The 23647-nt window shown below is 42.4% G+C and overlaps 1 protein-coding gene across 10 annotated transcripts in view; it reads right to left on the bottom strand.

The window, feature by feature from the left end:
• Positions 1-23647, bottom strand: part of PCDH15 (protocadherin related 15) — a 634585-nt gene that overhangs the window by 235097 nt on the left and 375841 nt on the right. For 7 of the 10 annotated variants that reach the window (XR_010440717.1, XR_010440719.1, XR_010440716.1 and 4 more), the window contains 2 exons: positions 9828-9842; positions 8930-8995 (listed from right to left, as the gene is read on the bottom strand). Coding sequence is in view for 3 of the 10 variants with exons in the window: in XM_064716157.1 (XP_064572227.1) it covers positions 8930-8995; positions 9828-9842 (81 nt within the window). In the remaining 7 variants the exon portion in view is untranslated. The remainder of the gene's footprint in view (positions 1-8929; positions 8996-9827; positions 9843-23647) is intronic. The other 3 variants (XR_010440722.1, XM_064716159.1, XM_064716158.1) reach the window with 1 other exon arrangement.

Below are 23647 nucleotides of genomic sequence, written 5' to 3'. Positions count from 1 at the left end.
AGATTTATTTTGTTATGCATTTAAATCTAAGCAAATTAGCAAATCAGACAAAAGCTAGGGAAGATGCTTTCCCAGTAAGGATTTATTAGTGGTTTTCTTTGATTATGGATGTGTAACTGGGCAGCAGAGCAGGACAGCAGCAGCACACAAAGGAAACACCAACAGGACATCTGTCCCACTCGAGATTTGCTCCCTGATTTGGATGAGTCAACTGCAAAGCCCAGCAACAGCATAACTGCATTTCTTTAAGAAACACGTTACAGTCTCCAAAATTAAGTTCTCTCTTTCCTGCTCTTGATCAAGGACTATCAGAACAAAGCTCATGGGTTACTTTCTAGGAATTGTTTTTTTTTTTTCTCTCCTCAACTACAACACCACATTTGATAAGAGAGAAACGATACAGACAAATATTTTAGAGATGTTCAAATCCCAGAATCCCAGAATGGTTTGGGCTGGAAGGCACCTCAAAGACCCTCTCTTTCCACCCCACTGCCATAGGTAGGGACACCTTCCACCAAGCCCTACTACACAGTTACACCTGGCAGCAGGGAGGGCCCTGTGCCTGGACACCACCCTGTACATCCTGCTCACTGGATACTGCAATGGGATTTGTGTGCAAACCTTCCCTCCTCCAGCACTTCCACAGCCCCTGGGCACCGTGAGCTCTCATTTTTAGTGCAGTTTTGTCCATTTTAATCAAACATTTCATTTCCCAGCAAGGTAAGGTGAGGAATTTTTTGCCACAGAAGAAACAGAAGGAGGCCTGTCTGTGGGCCCATCACACTGCTGAACATCTCTCGTGGTGTTCACTGGACTTGGAAAAGAACTGGCATGGATCCAACCATTCAGGGGGGATATTGGAATGAAAATCCTCCCTGGGAGGGTGGAGAGGCCCTGGCACAGGGTGCCCAGAGCAGCTGTGGCTGCCCCTGGATCCCTGGCAGTGCCCAAGGCCAGGCTGGACACTGGGGCTTGGAGCAGCCTGGGACAGTGGAAGGTGTCCCTGCCATGGCAGGGGTGGTGGCACTGGATGGGCTTTAAGGTCCCTTCAAACCAAACCAGTCTGGGATTCCTACACAGATTCAGCTGAACAAAGGTGAATTTTGAGAGCTGAGTTGGCTCAGCAGGTCCAAAAAGCTGATTCCAGACTGAGCAGCTCCAGCACCCAAGAACCAGCAGAGCTGGGGGTTTTGGAAAGGGAGCACCTGCCCAGGGAGCTCACCAGGGCTGAGGGCAGAAGGACAAATGGATTCTGAGCTGCAGGGCAGGAACTCCATCATTTGACAAAGAACTCACATAAAATCCCACTCCTCAGAAAGCAGAAGATCCATTTTCTCTGACATCAGTGTCACACCTTTGCTGGTGGCACGAGAGGAAAGCTGAGCTCTCAGGACTGGGACAGCTCCATGGGACAACAGAGCCAGGATGACCTTCCCTGGGAGCTGCTTGGAGCAGCCTCCCCCAGATTTACCATGAATTGAACTGAATTTACCCTGCTCTGGGCTCTGTTTTACACTCCAAAATTAAAGAGACACCGAAACACTTGGAAAGCACATTGCAGTTCTGGACACCAATCCCCAAGTATCACCTCCCACTCCCTGAGGCAAAACTGATTTTAAAAAGCCTCAAAATGTATCAAATCTTGCACTGCTTTACTGGGACTGTGACAATCAATCAGGAGAAGACAATCAAAGAATATTGCTACTGAAACAACATTTGCTGTTGCAAAATTATATGGAAGAAATAATTAGGGGAAATATGCAGTTCTTCATAGGCAAAGGTAGACACCCTGGGAATATGAATGGATCACGTATCATAATTTGAATAATTTATTCTGACTACTCAAACTGTCATAGATGAGCTGTTCAGAAAAAATCCAGAAAAAATCACTCTGAGGAGAATTTCTAGCAAAAAAGGAAATCCCAAACACATTTTGAAAAGGCCTCGGCATTACAGAGCACAACCGTGATCCACAACAATTACTCCCACCTCAAAATGGAATTAAATTCCTATTTTTTGCCATTGAAACATCACTTCTCATCCCTGAAGGTAATTCAAGGACCTCTGTTCCACCTCTACCAAGAACATCAACACCAGTTTAGGATACTTGTCCAGACAGCTGACAGATGAAAATAAATATTTCCAACTCTATCCCTGTTTTCTACCCTTAAGAATTAATCAGTTTCTTAAAGGACAACTTTTCTCTATTACTTCCACCCTAAATTATCTCCTGTTTTCCTGAATTTTTAATTTTTTTAAATACATAATTAAAAAAAATAACTGAAAAAGGAGAATTGCAAAGATCTTTAACAACAGCTCTGTTTAAGTCCCAACCACTGCTGATGTGCTGATAAACAGAAGTAGAATAATAAACTGATCCATTTTACAGCTTCCTCAGTCTTTACACATTTGTCCTACAAGAAAAACATGAGAATTTAAATCCATGGCATAAAACCAGCATTAGACACCAAATTGATTCATTACTTCCCAATGAAATCCTTAATACCCAAATCTGGAGAACACATCATTTCAGAACAGAAATGAACAAACAGGATGGAATGAAACAAAAATAATTTCCATAAATTTCATCCTCTTTTCCCATCTCATGAATTTATAAACTAAATCAAATTGTCAGGAAAGAAGTGATATTTCCTGGTGAACATTTTGATTGAAGCAACCTGCAGGCAGAGTTGAGAAGCAACACCTATGAGCCAACTGCTGACATGAAAAATGGGGAAAAAACATAAATATAAGCTATAAAAAATTAAAAATACTCCATATTTCATCTCACTGAAGTAATTTATTAGCTGAGTAAATTATGGAGGAAATTTTGGGCAGTTCTTGCACCAGAGTATTTAAAAAATAAACCAAGTCAGCTACAATTGGGTGTCTGTTGATTCCCTGGTCCTGTCACAGCCTTCCCACCCCCAGCCAGGGAGGCAGCAGCAGGAAGTCCTTCTGCAGAAGTTTTCCTGGAATGTTCATTTTTGCCAGGGGATTTCTATGGCCCAGTTTGACCCCTTTTTCCAAGTCTAATAATCAGCACACTCCTAAACAGCCCAGGAATGCTTTGAACAACCCAGAACTAGAGCCAGTACTTCTCACAGCTGCACAGAGTCTGGGTTGGGAGAGATTCTTAAAGCCCACCCAGTGCCACCCCTGCCACGTCAGGGACACCTTCCACTGTCCCAGGCTGCTCCAAGCCCCAAAGTCCAGCCTGGCCTTGGGCACTGCCAGGGATCCAGGGACAGCCACAGCTGTGCCAGGGCCTGCCCACCCTGCCAGGGAACAATTCCTAATTCCCAATATCCCATCCAGCCCTGCCCTCTGGCACTGGGATGCCATCCCCCTTGTCACTCCATCACTTCTAAAGGATCTCTCTCCATGTTTCCTGCAGCTCCTTCAGGGCACAGTTTGGTCACCCCAGAGCTTCTCCTGTCCAGGTGAGCCCCCCCAGCTGTGCCAGCCTTTCCTCCCAGCAGAGCTGCTCCATCCCTCTGCCCATGCTGGTGCCTCCCCTGGGCTCTCTGCAGCAGCTCCAGGTCCCTCCTGTGCTGGGCCCAGGGCTGGGGCAGCTCTGCAGGTGGGGTCTCACCTGAGCCCAGGGGCACAGGGGCAGAATCCCCCCCTGCCCTGCTGCCCACGCTGGGGCTCAGCCCAGGGCACGGGGGGGTTCTGGCTCCCAGCTCTCACCCCCAGCACCCCCAGGGCCTTGTCCCTTTTGAGCAGCATCCACAGTAAACCTCCAGGCCCCAAATGAGCCCAGGGATAAGCAGACAGAGCAGGGGTGTCCAGCCTTGTTCTGTGACACAGTCAGTGTTCAGCCACGTGGGCACAGGAATCAATACAAATCCACTCCTCCTGTTAGAATTTGTGCAGAACATTCCACAAGGGTAACAACTTCTGACAGAAGTTCCTCAATCTGGCAGCTATTGGATCTAATGGATCACCTCTCTTCTCATATGAAAACACAAATTTGGAATAAACTCCTCAGAGCGAGGTCTAATTTGAGCAGATGTCATTACATGTGCCTGGGCCTGATCCAGCTCAGATTTGTACTGCTGGCTAATCTAATGTCTTAGACCTGGGATTAATGACCACCAGAACAGCATCAGCACCCAGAGAATCAGCAAAACACTGCTGAGACTCATCATCAAAATCTCATCATCCACCTCGACTGCACCCTGAGCTGGAATGGCCAGACTGGGCCTAGACAGCTTAAAAATGGCCAGACTGGGCCTAGGCACTCAGCCTAAAAATGGCCAGACTGGGCCTAGACACTCAGCCTAAAAATGGCCAGACTGAGACTAGACACTCAGCCTAAAAATGGCCAGACTGGGCCTAGACACTCAGCCTAAAAATGGCCAAACTGGACCTAAACACCCAGCCTAAAAATGGCCAGATTTAATTCCAAACTTTATTTTTTGGCTGCAATACCTTAACTTAGATCTGCACACCACATCTCCATTGCCAGACAAACCAGATTCCAGGTTGGTGAAGATAAATTTGAAAAGGATGGTCAAAAACTGAAGGATGGTCCAAAATATTCATAAACACATTAGGGAGCTGTAAGATTGTCTAAAGATGTGGGAAAAAGCTCTGTGTGGGCAGGGAGGCATAAAGACAATGGCATGAGCTAGATTAAACATCAACTGAAGCACTTTCTCCCTGGAAACATTTCACAGGAATGATGACAACATGTAAACTAATAACTTGAATTTTTTCCATTATAGAAACACTACAAAAAATAGTGCACCAAGTAAAAGCAAATTGCAGAGCCCTCAAAGTGCCTTTATGGGAAAAATAAGAAAAATCAAGATAAAAAAATCACAGTTTGATGCCTTTCCACATCTACACATACACTGCAAACTTGGGAAATGCTGTTCTCAGAATCCCTGGAAATGGTAAAACTAAGATGACTTTCCTTCATAAAGCTGATTTTTGAAAGATAGGAAGCAATAGGTGAAAGTATTTTTGTTTAAAATTAAAGTGTGAGATGCTCATGAAGGCAATACAAGAATATAATGGAATCATTTAGGCTGGAAAAGCCCTCCAAGATTGAAGCACCTTCAAGTCATTAATGAAACAGGAGGGAAAAGCAGGAAATGAACATTCAGCCACAGCTCTTAAGGAATGCATTTCTTGATACACCTGTGCTCAGCCACAGCAACCTTCCAAATTGATTTTACTAAATAACTTTTCCTGGGATAACAGGACTCTTCCTTCTTTATGGCTAATTAGTTCAATTCCAGCCCCACCCTGGTGGTCACTGAACATTTAATTGAGTAATGAATATTCAGAGGCATCACTCCCAGTCCTCATCAGCACACCTAAGCCCATCTCTGGAGGGAGGCTACAGATTTTGTGCCTCTGGGGACATTTTCCCTGTGGATTGTCCCTGAAAATCAAATTAAGCCAGTTTGGACCAGCATGGAAAACATCAATGTAATCACATCCATTCTTCCAGCATTACAATATAATAAACCTGAAAATAAATTGGTGCAAGAGGATTAGGGGGAAGAAACCCCACAGCTTTGTTTCCTGCCTTTTTGTGTCCTGTCCGGTTATCTCGGCTGTTTGAGGGGCCTGGAAAGGCCCGGGGTGGCCTTGGGGCAGCCCGCGTATCAAAGGACGAGAAGAGGCTTCAGTTCTTCTTTCGGTTTTTATGTTTATTAATTGTTTATCTAAAAGATGTTCTTTCAGCCGAACAGAGATCTGCTCAGCAGTCAGCCATGGGCACACTGTCTGCCCTCCCGGGCAGCCACGTATCTTTATACCCATTGTTACGTGTACAATATTTATCATTTTTCCCCAATACCATTTATTCTTATAACTCGGTGAACTCTCAGTAATAACCAATCCAAAAATGCCACCGTGGCCAAAGAAGATGGAGGAGAAGAGGAAGAAGAAGAAGGACAGGACACACCCCAATTCCTCCATCTTACTCCTCTAAACCCCCCTGTACATAAATCTTAAACCTTGTGTCTCACCCTCTAATTAGCTAATCCCTTCACCATTCACCCTGTGAAGTCCTCATCCTTGTCGTCTCCTGTGTAGGGTTAAAGTCCAGCTACCAGACACTTCTGGCAACATTCCAGGAGTCCCGAGGCCCCAAGGGGGTCTCGGAGGCTCAGCATCTCAGGACTGAGATCTTGAGATCCGACAGTGTCCTATTTCCCATGAGTGCCTCCCCACAAGGGGTTATGGAAGGGGATTTGTAGCAGGGTCACACATCCTCTGCCTCCCCTGGAAGTCAGGCTGAAGAAAGGTTGCTGCTGAGAGAGCAGGAAGATGAAAAGGTGGAAAAATAACACTTGGCTCACCTATAGCCATGAAAGCTGCACTTCCATGTGTCAGACATCCCCAAGGAACATGGAAGAGAGCAGGAGGTTTGGGATTTGCTCCCATTATTCATTAGAGCACTCACTCATCATAAGGTAAGCAGGGAAAAAACCCCACCAAAATAAAATCAAACCACACCAACACTGACTGATTTTTCCGGGGTGGGAAAGAACACAAACCATTCCTAACTGTGGAATTTTTTGTTCTGGATAGAGCACCAAGATGCCAGTTCCTATTTGTCCTCACATTAGGGGAATTCACTTTGGTCTCCTTGTTTCCTCTACCCCAACTTCTGCTTTCTCTTCCAAATTCTAATTTAATCTCTAAATCTTTAAATCTTGCCCTGTAGAAATCTTTTCCCAAGAGTATACTTTCCATCAAAAACCCTGCCCAAAGATTCAAAGTCCTTGAGAATTTCAGGCTGCTCCACATGGAGGCCTCCAAACACTTGGGGTACACTGGCAATGAGAAAGTCTGACCTAGGAATAAGACTCATTCAGGCTTTAAATCAAGTTAAAACCAAGTCTCAAATCCAGTAATTGAATAAAAAGAAATCCATGGGCGAAAATAACTCTCTGCCTATAAAAACCATCCAGAAAAATTCAGTTTTGTTCTTAATATGATCTGAAATACCATCACCCAATTCAGTTCAACACAGGAAAAATCATACAATAATTCATTTATTCCTTCAGAAAGGTCAAGTTCACTCCTTCCGGATTGCTCACATGAGCACAATTATAATGTAATTTACTATTGTACCTAAATTACTTGATATAAAGAGATATCCATCCCATGGCAGGAAACTGTCAAATCTTAACATCTCTGCTGATTTCAAGAACACCTTTAAAGGTCAGGCACGGTACCTGTGCGCCTGACTGTGAAAACAAGCAAGAGTTATTTGGGAAAATGTTTTTATTCTGTGAGATTTGCTGGTCTCTGACTTCCTGTGAATTAGGAATGATTGAGCTCAATTTGCCATGGCACAATGGAACTAAATATCTATTCCTAAAAAGCAGGATTTTCTGTTTATTGCCAGAACACAATGGCCACATGCACTGATGGAATAAAATGTCCCAGCCACTATTTTACAATCTCCATCGTTACATTGCAAGCCATTGCAACCCCAACAACAGACCCTTGGAAGCAACAGTGCCATGGAAGAACTAAAATAAGGATGAGATTTCACATTTTAAGGGAGCCTAGAGACTAGTTGGTATAGGCAAGAACAAAATTAGGTGGATTTTTATTCCTGCATCTCTTGGAAATCCCAATATAAAGTTTGGTCACTAGAAATGTAGAACACCATGCATTCCTTATTAAATTTTGTATCTCAGACTGAGTTGGGTTGGAAGATGCCTCCAAGCTCATCTCATTCCAACTCCCTTGCTGTGGGCAGGGACACCTCCCACTAGACCAGGTGGCTCCAAGCCCTGCCAAGCCTGGCCTTGGACACTTGCAGGGATGAGGAGTTCACAACTTCAACCTCTCTTTCTAAAGGTTTCCACAAAGTTTTTTTGATGGCAAAGCTGGTTTGGATTTATTTGTAACCCCTTGCTGTTAGCACAGATTTATTTCTAATGAGAAGGAAGGATGAAAGGCTACGAGAGATGAGCTATGGCACCCAAACCATTTCAGCTGAGGGGTTATTCCACCAAAACTGAGCAGGCCACAAGTGGAACACATCAGGATTCAACAGCAGATTGCCAAGAACCAACACATCCAATTCAAAGAGCACATCCATCTTCAGAGCCCTCCTCTGGACTCCCCTGACTGCAGGGAAACCATCCCAGGAGGAGGGAAAATACCCTGGTTTTAACAGCCACCCCACTACCAGAGCTTTTCAGCACACAGGTGTACTAAAAATTGGTTTATTGAGGAGTTTTACCCATAAATGCATTTATCCATCTGACTTTGAGCAATTCCAACAAGGAATTCCTCCCAGAATAACAGCAGAGAGGTTCCACCAGCATCACCTGGCTTCATTCACCATCTCAAGTAACCATATCTGATAGACCACAGCCACACAAAGCACAAAAACAGACCTAGCTTGCAAGGTTAAAATAAAAAAAAAAACCTAACCACACAGAATAAAAAGCAGGAAAGAGCAGTAACTTACTCTCAGGAGTAACAGCTGATTGTAACAGGGTAAAGCACTTCATCCCATCAAAGTACACTGCATAAATGCAATGCTCAGACCACAGATTAACAATCTGAGAACTCTCTGATTTGTCAGGAGAATTAAAATACTGAAAAAAGGGACATTCATTTTCTTTTGAAATTTCTATGACTACAACCAAGTTCTTCCATTTCAGAAGTGTCCATCAACTCATGATCCTAAACTTAGAGGGAAGCAACAAGCAACCTTCCAAAATCCTCATGGGAAACCCAGAAGACCACTTTGTGAACAGTCCTTTCATGCTGCAGAGTAAAACTTCAGCTTTATTCAAACAAAATCAAATACTGACCAGAACTTTGTCCTCTGGCACCGTCCCACTGACTTCAGAAAAATTAAGAAGGTCTGTTTGCCACAAGGGCCTTAAAGAGTGGTTATAAATAATTTGTGTTATAAATAACTGCGGGCACTCACCGTTGCGACTCTCCTCGTCAATGGGAACTATTGTGGCTGGAGGACCTGCTCTGGCCAACTTGCAATCTATAAAGATGAAAAAAAAGAGTTATTTCTCATTCCAAAAGTAGGATCTCTGGGGTTTTGTTGTTGGGGTATTTTTTTTAAGTCAGCATATTTGGCATGCTGAAGGCAAGTATTCCCTTAAATGTGATGCAGGTATGAGCTACAACTGGTAGTAAAGTTATAATCATAAATGTTCAAAACAGAGCTGTTTGCTTATCCCTAACTCAGAGAAAATTTGTAAAGCAAGGGAGGATGTGATCAAAAACGATCTCAGGAATGATCCATATTTAAAACACCTAAACTGCAAAAATATTATATGGTTTTCCCTCTTCCTTTGCATGTCATGAACAACATCCCTTAAATCATAGAATCATGGAATGGTTTGGGTTGGAAGGACCTCAAAACCCAACCTGTCATGGGCAGGGACACCTTCCCCTGTCCCAGGCTGCTCCAAGCCCCAAAGTCCAGCCTGGCCTTGGGCACTGCCAGGGATCCAGGGGCAGCCACAGCTGCTCTGGGCACCCTGTGCCAGGGAAGGATTGTTGTCACATTCCACCATGATCCAGTTGGATAGCTACACTAATGAATCTGTGTTTTTCTCCAGAGATCCCACCAGGAATCTCAATGTGAGTCAGGACACAGGGAATACGATGGAAATTTAACCCAAAGAAACAGCAAAGGAATGATTAAAAGGTATAAATCATAATTTAGGCTTCACAAAGAAACAAACATAATTTGTATTTAACTGCAACAAAAAGGATCTACTTAGTGAACGGAATTTTAATAACTCTAAGGAGAACACAAATGAAAAGCAGACGAGCAATGTTCAGGAAGTCATATTTTGCCATCTTACCCTCATATTGCCAGTCTGGAGTCAAAAGTTTAGAGTCATCAATGGAAGCAGAGCAGAATAACGAAAGAAAATAAGTAAGAGTTTGTTGGTTTACTCAAAAGAGAGGTTCAAAGATATCAAGCAGTACATGCAGAGCTAGCAAACACATAAGTGTAGCTTTAAAATACATAAAAGCATGATCACCACATGTGATGGCTCTTTTAGCACCAATCAGGTTTTCTACATTAAACAGCAGAAAACCAATATCCCCTTTTAAAGCACATGGAAATAAAAGTTCATTAGGAAGAGCTTTTAATTTTCCAAGAGCATCATTGACTCAGTGAGAAAAGAGACAACCATTCTCCTTCCCAATTCACCACTCAGGACTATGTGAGATTGCCCATGGTTTTATAGACCTTAAGAGGCTCCTCTGAGGCATAGCTAACCCAAACTATATTTATGTGAAATTATACCTTCTAATCAAACTCTGAGCTCAAAATAGGAAAGAAATACTCAGGTATTACTGGTTTGGTTTTTTGAGGTGTATTTTTTACACACAAATCCCAACAGAAAATAATCTGTAAATTAAACAGAAGAACAAGCTGAGGTAAATTCTGTTTCTCATGTTATGGTAAAAATTACACATTTGTGGACTTCAAAGGACCCAAACTACAGCTCGTTACAGCCTCTAATTACCCCAGTATAAACAAGACCTACAAAGGGAGGTGAGAACAGTGAAGCTCAGATCTCAGTTTGGGTGAAGCCCCTAGGACACCTCTACAACACTGGGTTTCCCTCCAGCAGCAGCAGCTTTGTGTTGCCCCTGAGAAAAGACCTCCAAGACCACCAAGCACAACCTGTGACCAAACACCTCCGTGCCCACTTCACCACTTCAAAGCATAAATAAAATCACTAATGCATGAACTCTCCCCCTCCCTACTCCTTTCATTCTGATATGGCGTACTTTGATACATAACAATTGAAAATTTTCAGTTTGTTTGGGGTTTAAGAATTTAAGTATTATTTTAAAGCTTTTTTGTTTTGCAGGATTTAACAGAGCAAATAAATCACCTGGAAAACCACATCTTTCATACCACTGTAGTTTCCTACCAGCACACTGTGTGGGCAGATAAGAAATGTTTGCATTATCTATATGAAATATGGCCTTTTATTTTTTTTTTTCCTGCTCTCATTTTTTTCACTGGATACAATAAACCTTCCAGGGCCCTAACAAAACCAACTTTAACTTTTTTTCTAGAGATGTATGTTTTCATTTAAAAGAGGTTCAGGATTTGGGGAACTGAAGGACCCTCCAACAAATTCTTAATTAGGGCAAAGAAGCTCAACAACAAAAAATTTACTGCCACTTTGTTTTCAGGAATAGCCCTGCTATACCCCGTACAACAGCAATTGGAAAAATAAAAACCAAACTAAATATCCAAATAAAAATCCAAAGCAAGGACCATTTTTAAGTCTAAAAAATGCCTATATCTTAATGAAAGAATAATCAACATTTTTTTTTAAAACTCCATGGAGCATTCCCCCATCTTCTCTGTTTCCATATTTTCTCCCTGCTGGGTGTACCAGTGAAAGTTTCAGCCAAATCAGACCAACTTGTAGTTTATATTCAATGAAAAAATATCAAAATTACAAGCCAAATCACATGTCCACATTCACTTTTCCATCAAACACACCTTAATTTCCAAAATGATTAACCAAACATTGTACAGTGCATTTAAAAGGAATATTCAGCATTTAAAAGGAATGTCCACCAATTCAATGTGGATCTTGAGAATCTCAGAGAAAAGGCAGGGCTGGTCAGTGAAATTCAGCAATTTACAGAGGATTTATTGCAAGTGTGAGCAGGTGAAGCAAGAAAATTTATCATGAGATAAATTTCAGTGAAAAGAAGAGATTAGAGGAAGAGCCAGAACTATGGGAGGGGAAAAAAACCCAAGCAGAATGGGAGTAGGAAGCTTCTGGATTAACCCATGGCACCAACAACAGATTTGTGAAGAAGTTTTATTGCATAGATAAAAGTTTACAAATTATTTCACATCATTTCACCATGCCAGCACTACCCAAACCTCCTTTTTCAGTCGTTGCCACCTCACCCTTCCCTTCTGCAGGAACAAACCTGACAGAGCCACAGACTCAGTTCCACATCCATCACCACACCCTGAACAGATAAATCTAAAACTGCAGTGTGACACAAATTTCCAATTCAGAGACAATATTTTTAATTAAAAAACTTGAAGACAAGTGGTATGTTGTAAATATATGGAGCTCCTTGTTTTTTTTCTTCACAAAATATAATCAATAAGCAGCAATATGGGGTCAAAAAACCCTAAGCTCAAGCACTGTGTTGTACAACCAGGCACCAGGCAGAGATGGTGGGAATTCCTGGGGACATCAAAAAACATCTTTGGACTGAGCCAGGTGCAGAGAAAAGTTATCAGGAGGATGAAGAGTCTGTCTTATAAAGATGACAGAAGTTGGAATTTATTTAATCAAGGATAATGGAAACTCTCTGGAAATACACTTGGGTAAATGAGCAAGGAGGAGAAAATAAGTTCCTTAAGCTAAAGAGCAACACCAATGAGCAGTGTCCCTTAGGGCTCCAGAGCAGAGGGGCGCCAGCCCTCAGAGCATCTCCAAGGCCTCCTCAGGACTCACTCCACTTCTCTCAATTTTTTCTCCAGTATTTTGTTGATATGATCCTCAACAGAAATTATTTCAGCACTAAGTCTGCTTTATTCAACCCAAAAATGCACAGAATAGCTGCAGCCCCAAAGGTGACTTAGGAAGGAAATATTTCCACAAGACTTTAAACACAAAGAGCAGAAGGGTGCCCCATGTCACTGTATGGGCCTTGGTAGAACTCTTTTAGCCATTATTTTACCTCTTCCAATTTTACACTGCAGTTTATTACCAGAATGTATTACCAGAACATGCCTCTGTTCCAATTTTCTCAACAAAAAAACAAGTTGTCCTTGAAATTCCTGGGCATAATGGAGTTGTTTTTGAAGTCAAATCATGATAAATCAAACACACTTTAAAAAGGAAAAGCATTCCATAAATGAGCTTCCCTCCCTACAGTTTTCATGATGCATTTTATGTTTAGGCAGCAATGCTGGTAAATGGGATCCTGAGGCAGCAGTGCCCCTGCCCCAAACTCCTTACAGGAAAGGCAAATAGAACTTGCTAAATAAAACAACAAGCTCTGAAGGCTTTCCTAAGACCTTGCAGCAAATCATTTCTGTTCCTGTTGTTAACTTCACTGTTTTTCCTAACAGTGCTTCTGCTTTACCCTTCTTTAATCAGGAGAAGGGGATAAACAAAAGGGCCTCTCTCCTTGGGAGCAAAGTGAGAACCTCTTTAGCAAACTCTCCATGTAACAGTGTCAAGGCTCAGCTCGATTTGGTTTCTGCTGGCTAATTTTCATTATTTTAATTTCTAATTATTTTTAATGAGGTGGCTCAGAGGAAACCCTCAATCACTGTCCTAGGTGAGACACTCAGCAAGGTCAAACAGTCTGAGTAGAAACACAACAACTTGAATAATCAGGTATTTTCCCAGCAGACACCTCCTGGATCATCTTCCTTTCACCTCTGAAACCCCTTCAAATCTCCTTCCCATCCAGCTTTTCTAATCCCTAGGGGACTTCTCTCTGTTTTACAGCTAAAAACACAGAAAATAATCCATAAAAAATAAAACAATGGTTAACGAACCAGCTAATAACAAACTCCCAGTGTGGGGAACCAACAGGCAACACCCAGAGGTTTGAAGACACCCAAGAGGAGAGAGCCTCCAGTGGGAGATGGAAAAACCTGAATGGTCTTGGAGGTTCCTTCCAGCCCAGAGCACCCTGTGACTCTGTGGTCACACAAGCTGGGGTTTGCCTGACAGCCAAATGTCCCCTCCAACCACCCCTGTGTCCCACAAACCATGGGGGTTTGCAGTTTCCAGCAGCTCCCGTTCTCTCTTCATTCCCACCATCCCAAAGGCCATCAGCATCCTCACAGGGCTTTCACAGGGTTTTCCACACTGGTCTCCTGCTCCCAGTCACTGCAGGGACTCTCAGGATGGTTTGGGCTGGAAAGAACCTTTGGGATCCTCCTGTTCTAACCCCTGCCGTGGACAGGGACACCTTCCTCTGTGAACAACAGGTTGAGGAGCAGCTGGAGACACCTGAGCTCCTACACCACTCTCTGTGTGTGGAGGTTGCCAGGCTGCAGCACATTTTACACATTTCTCCTCAGAAACTTTTGTGAGAGGCCCCATACTCACCCCTCCTCACAGGGACAGCTGAACCTCACACACACTGAGCCTGACAATGCAGGCATCCAGGTACAGGAGTCACAGCCACCCAAAATTACATTTATACTCCCCCTACCAAACACAATCCCTTGGAAACCCCAAATAACCACTCATACTTCTTATACCTCTAAATTCCAGCTCAATAAAACATTTATGAGGTGGGAGCAGTATCAGGAAAGGGTTATTCTGGTCTTTGCATCACATGGCTTCAAAGTTTATTAAGAAAAATAGCTTAGCCCACAAAGCCCTAAAAATGTAAGTGGCTTCAAGCACAAAAAGTCTCCCACAAGACTTGAGAGTGGATTTGTATTTGCATTAACAGAGCACAGCTGTAAGAAAAAAGTTCCCTAACCTAGTCCTACCCCTCCAAGGACAAAAGGAGTTTCACCTTGACACAAAAAATTAGTGAGGAGCTCTTCAGGGAGAGCAGCACAATCATCATCTGGGAAACAAAAGCCAACCTGAACCTTCCTGGGACACAATTCTGGAAGTAACCGCAACCTCCTCCTGAGCACTCCTGAAATAAAACTGGGGAAAAAAATCCACTTCCTTATGCTAATCACCAACTCTTCTTCCAGCTGCTGCAGAAACACTCAATCATTACTCTGAGTTATTTCATTATTTGTCTTATATTCAAGTTTGCTTTTATTTAGTCAGATAAATTATTCCATTTGTTTTTATTTAAACAGTCACAGGGAGTGCAATGGGCAATTTCAAGCTCCTGACTCAGTTCCTAGCAGATACTCAGCCCAATTGAAAAGATTTTCCATTTAATAAAGTTCTACCCACTAACTGTTGAAGGAAATTATTTTATTTGTTGGCAGGAAAAAAGTTTATTTTTTATTTTTAACTGAAATGAGGATCAGACTCTAAACCTTGTCAGTAATTGTGGAAGGCTCCTCAGCATCAATCCCTTACTTCCTAGGGATGCCCACAAGACAGGAAAGAACAAAGTATTAACTCTAAAATTTGCTTTTTTGTTAATCTTCCCAAACTCTTCCTGAACCCATAAGAGTGTGCAGCATCCAGAACATCTTGTTCAAATTAAGATTGCTCCAAATCATGGCTTATTCACATGGTACCACCCCATCCCAGTGCAGGAAGAAGCAGCATCCAGTCATTCTCTGCCAACCTTCTATTCCCTCCATGGCTCCAATAAACCACTTTATCATCCCCAAACACTGCAGCAAACAAGAATTTATGGTGAGTTCAGGGCTCTGATCCGCTTCAGTGACTGTGTGCTGTCAATAAGACAAATGGCAAAATGGAAAATTCTTCAAGGAGACACTAAAAGCCACTTTCTTTGATATGCATGTGAAAGAAAACACCTTGAATGGCACAACATCCAATACAGAGAAAATTTCTGTGGGAAGGAGGCAATGACAACTTGGATACTACAAAAAGCCTAACCGAGCAAGCAAGTCCAAATTATCTCCCACAAAGTGGCAGAGGAGACTTTTCTAGGACCTAGAGAGGAGCTAAAAGGTTGGATTTGTTATGTTGTTTCTTTCCCTCTGTGTTTATAAGCATTTTAATTTAGCTCTAGAGAGAATTAAACAAAGCCAACTCTCAACATCCACCAGTTTTAGTTTCATGGACACTCTTTTCTTCAACCATGACTCTTTCCATTGTGGAGAGAGGAAGAATAATAGAGCTTGTGAAACAGAGTTTGGAGAGTCAGAGATGAAGAGGGGCTGAGAAAACTGGGAATGCTCAGCCTGGAGAAGAAAAGGGTGTGTGGAGACCTCAGGGCCTGAAGGGACACAGGGGAGCTGGAGAGGGACCTGCAACAGGAACTGGAGTGACAGGACACAGGGAATGGGTTCAGACTGACACAGGGGAAATTTGGATGGATATCAGGAAGGAATTGTTCCCTGGCAGGGTGGGCAGGCCCTGGCACAGGGTGCCCAGAGCAGCTGTGGCTGCCCCTGGATCCCTGGCAGTGCCCAAGGCCAGGCTGGACTTTGGGGCTTGGAGCAGCCTGGGACAGTGGAAGGTGACATTGACATTGCAGGGGATGGAATTTGGGATCTTTAATGTCCTCTCCAACCCAAACATTCTCCAATTTTAAAGTATTTAAAGGCTTTTCTCCCCATTTCCTCTACATGGTTAAGCCCATCAAACACTTAGAGAAGCCTTGAGATGTGAAGTGAAAATCACCAAGTCCCATCCTCAAGCCTGAGTCGCCAATAATACTGTGGCCATTTAAAATAAGGACTTAATGAGCAAAATTTTAAGGAGAGAATTATTAATGAGGGAATAGACACTTGATTTCTGCCTGACCACCAGCTGGAAATTAAGAGTTTGTGTGTGTGGCACTCACAAGCCCAGTACTAAAGGCCAGTGATTGACTAAAACACTGCCAGCGCCAGTACCACGAGGGCAGCTATGCCCCTGAGGTGGCTGGTGATGGGACAAGCTGCTGAGAGAGCATAATTCAAGGCATCTCCATCTTTCACAACCCCAGCCTGGGGTCTCTTCTGGATTGAAACCCCCAGCAAAGCTCCTGGGAGCTGGCGATGCCTGGGAAAGCAAGAGCAGCTTTTCCAACCTGGAGAGGCCAGCAGTGAAATTCCTGCAGGCTGATTTAAAGCACCTCACATTTCTCTCTGCCTGAACAGGTATTTCTGTTCCCAGCTGCACTTGATTCCCCAAAACACCCCAGCTGCTCCCGAAGGAAGCAGTGCTTTGTCCTCACCTCCACTTCCACTCAGCAGGGAGCACTCAGGGGGGAAAAAACACAGCCATGAAAGAGTCTCTAAAACTCCATTTACACACTGAGGGTGCTCATAAAGAGCCACATAGAGCCATACATTTAAAGTGGGTAACCAAGCAACCCCAGAGCAGGGGAAAATGCCCCGCCTCGTTTCCTGTGTGGCCATTCAGCTCCACAGCTGGGCAGCTTCAGAGGAGCTTGGCATAACCTTTTACATTAGCTGGCTTGTGCTGCCATGGCTCTGCATTGAGAATGGCATAAGAAGGGCTTTCACGGGCTATTTGCAGCTCTTCCTGAGAGAAATCCCTAATTGCAGAGTCTGGGAAGGCACCCCAGCAAACCTGAGCTTGATTCAGACCCATCTGAGATCCTGCTTAAACCTCCTGAGTTTGTGTGCTTTGATCAGAGTTAAGCCCTGCCCTAAAATTTGGAGCTCAGGCATTCCAAGGCTCAAGAGAGAGGTGAATTTGTGGCTGGGTTTGGTTTGAACTGGACAAAAAGTGAGGCTGGGTGACAATCCAGTGCAAAAAAAAAGGACAAAAAGCAAATAAAGACCATTCTGAAAAGCTCCTGTTCCATTTCAGGACACAGAACCTGATCAGCTAATTTATCTCATGGCTTTATTCTGCCATTCTTTTATTTTATTTACAGATACAGTATCTCTAAAGGTTTGGGACCTGCAAATTGCCCTGCCAGTGCTGTGCTTTGCTATTTCATTTTTACAGCTTGAGATGAACGCAGAGCCATCCCTCTTTCAGACATTGTGCTTTTAGATTGAAATAACTCCTCATTTTACAAGCAGTTTTGGAGTTGACAGGAGTCTTTAAAAATCATACTTGTGCCTGAAAACACTGTAAAGCACATAAAAACATGATACTATGCCAAGCAGCAGCTAAAATTACCATTACCAAAAGGCATTTTTAAGACCATTAAAAAGCACTGGATGAGTCGAGAGAAGCTGCAATATCTTCAGAAGTGCTTTCAAAAATTGATTAAACCTGCTTTTAACCATTCCTATGCCCCTAGCATTCAAATTTCATCTTATTTTTAATATTTGTTGAGATTGCATTTTCCCTATTATGCCTGTAATGCATTTAAGACAGAGCTCTCATAGAGGAGGGTGAAAAAATTTATAATATTGGAACTTCAACTCATTCTTGGGACTATAAGCAACTTTTAAAGTAAATTTTGACTGCTGTGGTAGCAGTAATAAAAGCAACTTGGGAAAAGCATTTGGAGATACTCCTAACATTTCATATTATTGGAATTTCTTTGAAATCAACTAAATTGGCATTTATTAACAGAAACATGACGTGAGTCAATATCATTTATTCTTGCCATATTCCTAAAGGGTAAATTTGTCAGGTTTACATCTTAGGTTAAATATTGAGCTTGAAAATCATATTTAATAACCAGGCTTCTCATCTTGCCCTGAAGAATTTCTCCTATTTCAGTCCAGATTTTTATATGTCTAAAACAGGCACAAAAACCCCTCAGTTTGTATTCTACAGAACTGATGGCGATGAGCTGAGAGAAAGAAGCATTAATTTTTAAAGTAATTTTAGGGGGAAAAAACCTCCATGGAATTTTGATATGTACACAGGAATATGATTCTCTGTATAAACAGATGTCAAATTTTAGAATATTTCAATACCACATGAACCACTGAATGTATTTTTACCACTGAATGTATCAATACCACTGAATGCATTTTTGGGGCTGTGATTTCAGTGGCTTCCTTTAAAAAGCAGCACTTTATAAACTGGGGTAAGAAAGAATTACACAGACATGAAACCTCCAACTTTGGAGTTTTAAAATTCTAAACCCCTCCCCTCAACCTAAAAAATTAGCAACATCCACATGTTATTCAAAAAAATGAATCAATTGTCTGCTAGAACAATTTTGCTCCACTAAAGTCACCTATAAATATTCCAATAATTCCAGAACCTTCCCCTTGGTGCCAGTCTTCAGCAGGTAACCCAGGAAAACGGGTGCTAATTAAGCTGCCACTCCTAGGATTGTTTGTGTTGCAGAGAATTAACCACCTATTTGGGGAGATTTACATATTGTGCCTAGAAATAGCTCTCTCCTGACATCTCTAATGAAGGCAATGTTGATCAACACCTCCCTGTAATTTAATCAGGACCTCAAGCAGCACCGGCAGAAGGTGAGGACATGGCTTTGCCATCCCAAGACATCCCCTTGTCTTAAAAGGCCCTCAATTCCCTCAGCTCTTCAAACTCTCCCTTAAAAATTGCTAAAAACACCCCAAAAAACAGATTGCCACAAGTACATCTTAATTAAAACAATGCCATTTTCTCCATTTTTTTCCCCAAAAATGCAACCCTGCTCTGTAAGAACACATCCTACAGTTGTGGGACTGTCCTGATATCCACCTGAAAGCAGGGAAGCCTAGAATTTCTTCATTCTATTCCTGCAGGAACAACCATCTGCACCACTGAGGACTCACCTGGATGTTTAAAGGCTGGACCTTGGTACTGTTGGCTTAACTAAACCACGATTTAATTCCCACTGAAGTTAAGGCAGGATGCAGTGCTTTGGAAAGATTTTAGATTTTGGAATCTCTAATCTTTGGAAAGAGTATAGATTTTAAGTATCCAAAATTAGCAACCAAAAAATGCACCAACAGGGCCAAAAATGTTGGTTTTAAGCCCATTTCCACGCAGGCAAGCAGTGGCAAAACCTGGGAAATGGCAGGGAATGAACTTTCGACTTACACTGGAGGCTTCATAAAGTTACCTCATTTTGCACAGAGAATTCTGACACAAAGTCAGGGATGGAAAAATTGCCCAGCCAAGGACATGCAAAGTGCTGGACCTTGGTACTGTGGCTTAACTAAACCATGCTTTAATTCCCACTGAACACTGCCATGAGCTAAGACAGGGTGCTGTGCTTTGGAAAGGCTTATAGATTTTAAGTATCCAAAATTAACAACCAAAACAAGGCCCAACAGGGCCAAAAATGTTGGTTTTAAGCTCATTTCCAGGCAGACAGTGACAGAACCCAGGAAATGGCAGAGAATGAACTTTCTACTTACAATGGAGGATTCATAAAGTTACCTCATTTTGCACAGAGAATTCTGACAAAGAGTCAGGGATGGAAAAATTGCCCAGCCAAGGACATGGAAAGTGCTGGGCCTTGGTGCTGAAGGCACCTAAGAGATTGTGCAGCCCCTGAGTCCCAGGCATTGGCATGTCCCCCATCCAGGAATAACATGGAATAAGGAGACTTCCCAAGAAGTGCCACCTTTGGAAGTGTCTCTTAATGAATTATGGTCCAATGGGTTCAATAGTTGAAGCCTGAGCTGATTTCTGACCCTCCTAGAGCCAGCCTCTGTTCAAACAGCCTGAGTTAATTAGGAAAGCAATGAGGACTGCAGGGCTGGAGAGCCACAGAGAGTTATTTGTGGCTCTCCTGGTGAGCTGCACACTTTGGAGATCTAATTTGTTGAGTAAAAACCAAGGTTATCTTGGTTTTAAAATTAAAATTGTTCCCAGTCCACAATGTGTTAGAGGAGGTGTGCTTTGGCTTCCTGTCCCATAGTTTATCATTCATGTTTTGAGGTAAATTCACAAAATATCTCCAAATTTGCAAATAAAACTCAAAATACAAACAAACAAAAAAGGAAAAACAACCCAACCCAGAAAACAGCAGGAGGAGAAAGAGGGAATGCAAAGTACTTTCTTCACATTTAATGCTAGAAAAACCTTTTGGTGAAAAGCATGAAGGGGAAACTTAAACCTTTTTTTTTTTTTTCTCCTTAAGTGCCTGTTTAATAAGAAAACCACATCCTGAGATGGAAGGACAGATCTCTGCCATCTTCTCTTACTCCTGCCACAATCTCCTTATCATAATCTTTGGAAAGTTTGGGCCCTATTAATCCAAAACTGTCTGGAAATGGCAAAATTGTGAGAGCTTTTGTTTGCCTTTGAACCAATTTAAGATTTGTTTTAATGAATGGAAGGTTTACAGATATTTCCTCGGTAAATGAACTCTGTGAGGGAGGAATTACAGGATGGGACAAAGGACTGTTGGACTTGGCACCTGTCAGCTCACAGGGCTGCCAAGCATCCACCTGGGGAGGATTCCCAAAAAGTGATGCTAAAATCAGAGAGGAATAATGGAATTATGGAGTCCCAGAATGGTTTGGGTTGGAAGGGACCTTAAAGCCCATCCAGGGCAGGGACACCTTCCACCCTCTAAACACCAAAAGACTCCTTCCAGAAACTTGAGTCAGGATGATTTTTTGTGGCTTATTTTTTCTTTAATAATGTGGTGAAAATAAAATGTAAGCATGGTGCACCTGCTGTCTGAAACCTTTAACATCAACCAACTGATAAATTGCAAGGAGAGAGTTGCTGGGTTTCTGCTACATTGGAAAAGACATTTCATATCCCTTGCAATATTGACTCCAGAGGCTGGAAATATTTACTTCTCCATTTTTACCTCCTTAGAAAACACTTTCAAAAATAAACACCTTACAGGACAACCTGATTACCATCAAAATCTCTCTGTCTGGCTCCACTCTCAGGAGAGTTGGAGGCACAGAAAAAATATCATTCCCTAAAAGGCAGCAGCAGAGGTGTCCAAGGAAGGGCTGGAGGTGGCACTCAGTGCTCTGGGCTTGGGTACAGGTTGGATTCCCTTTTCTTGGAGGGCTTTTTCAACCTCAAGGACTCCATGAAATGGTAGGAAAAAAAAATCAAATTCTGCTCCTGGTGCTGGAAAGAAGCTGAACTTGCATTTTGTGTTTGTTTACCTATGTACATTAATTTTATTTTAATTTACACATGCAAATTAGCATAAAGTGCAACTCAGCTCCTCGTTGCAAAGACAGTCAATTAACAAAAATAATTATAGTAAATAAGGAGGATATTTGCTGGCAGAAGTTAAGACTGATCATCTCTCCTTGGAAGGATACAACTGTGCTCAGTGTTTTGGCTCCTATGGAAAATGGGAAATGCCAAAGGAATCTCAGCCTCTGCCCATCAGTGATGTTTCCATAGACCTAAGGACACATGAAAACCTTCCCCAAACATCACCTGCCTGGAAAGGACAGAATTAGGAGCTATCCTTGCTAAATCAGCCCAATCCAGGTGCACATCCAGAAAAGTTTTCCATCAGCAAGGATGAGCAGCAGAAAAAAAAAAAAAAAGTGTTTTTTCTTAGCTGTACAAATTATAATTCATAAAAAACACATGAGTAATTTGGGCCCACAGGCTACACAGAGGCCACCAGCAGGAGGACAAAGTGATGCCTAAAGCTGGACTCAGTTTAATTTCTAATAGCTGGAAATAAAAGGATTCAGGGCAGCTTTCAAATCCTTCCTGTAAGGTTTTCCCCTCAGAGATAGCACAGGAAATAATCCTGCAGATGAGACAGCAATTGCATGGGTATTTCTGTAGGATTTAAAGTCTTCTTAGCGTTCAGTAATGCCCAAATTCTTCCCCTCCTAATTCCCTTCAGTTTTTGAAGCCCTATTTTTTGATTTTATCTCACCTACAGCCACTGATAAAGAGGCAGCACACCTGACACGGAGCTGCTCAGCCTCTGCTCCAGCTCCAGGCTGGCTGAAATGGAGAGCTTGATTAATTTTGTATTAGCCAGCTGCACAATAAATCCCAAGCCATTGATTACAAGGGAAGAACAAGCAGATAAGGTATTTTCTTTGCAGACCTCCAGTATTTAATTATACAAAGGTTCTATCCACAGGGTCGGTGAGAAAACAACTGAGCACAGCTCTGGGAGCTCTTTATTATTTTCCATGTGTGATTGTTCATGTTCTTTAAGTTTAAAATTAAGTGTTGTTTTTGTTTGGCGGCAAGATTCTGGTTCATGATGGGTTTAGTTCTGGATAAAGAAGAAATCAGACGTTTATCTGAAGCCATTCACAGTTTGCATTCCCTGGCAGTTTGTTTGTAACTATTTCAATTAGCAGACAAGAGTGGGGTCAGTGATTATGTGGAGTGAGTTTGGATACTGAGCAGTTCAATGATATTTAAAATACTCTGGTTCCATCAGGCTTCTTGCACTAGCAGAGCCTCTCCTCACCTGTTAATCACAATCTCCTGAGCAGAATTAAAACACCAAGCCTTGGAAACCAAAGTGCTCAGCCCCCTGGAGCTGGAAAAGCACTGCTGTGCCACTCTCCTCCTGATTTTCTTATCTAAACTGATCAAATTGGAGATATGAGGAGCAGTTGACTGGAGCAGACGAGGCTGTGTCATCCTGATTAGCTCCATTTGATTACAACTTCTTAATTGCTCCTGTGCCTGAGATCATTAACTGAAAACAGAGGGGGAAGATTCCCTGAATATTCCAGATGGGATATTGGGAATTAGGCATTGTTCCCTGGCACAGGGTGCCCAGAGCAGCTGTGGCTGCCCCTGGATCCCTGGCAGCGCCCAAGGCCAGGCTGGATGTAGCCCATTCTCTAAGTTACAGTTTCACCTTTTCTAGTTTTATTTTCCCCCTTTCCTTCTGTAAATGATACAAAAAATGCACTTGCACATCATTTGTATTTGAACATCCCATATATCTTATCTTTTCTAACATATGCAACTGTAGGAAGTTTTCACAGCCTTGAATTTATTTCCACAGCAGCCATCAATCACTCAGAGATGTTATTTTGCTGGCTTTGTTGATAGAGATTTTGTTTATAGTTCCCCCTTCACTGAAACACCATATTCTATAAGATGTGATTCTTAGGATAAACTCACAAAATACCTTTGTCCTGGTAGGAAATCTATCCCAATTAAATGGGGCAGCAGTGAATCCTGTGGAG

This window comes from Zonotrichia leucophrys, chromosome 6 (assembly GCF_028769735.1).
Source record: "Zonotrichia leucophrys gambelii isolate GWCS_2022_RI chromosome 6, RI_Zleu_2.0, whole genome shotgun sequence".
NCBI lineage: Eukaryota > Metazoa > Chordata > Aves > Passeriformes > Passerellidae > Zonotrichia > Zonotrichia leucophrys.
Note: the sequence above shows the minus strand (reverse complement) of the source record. Positions and strands in the feature narration are given on the sequence as shown.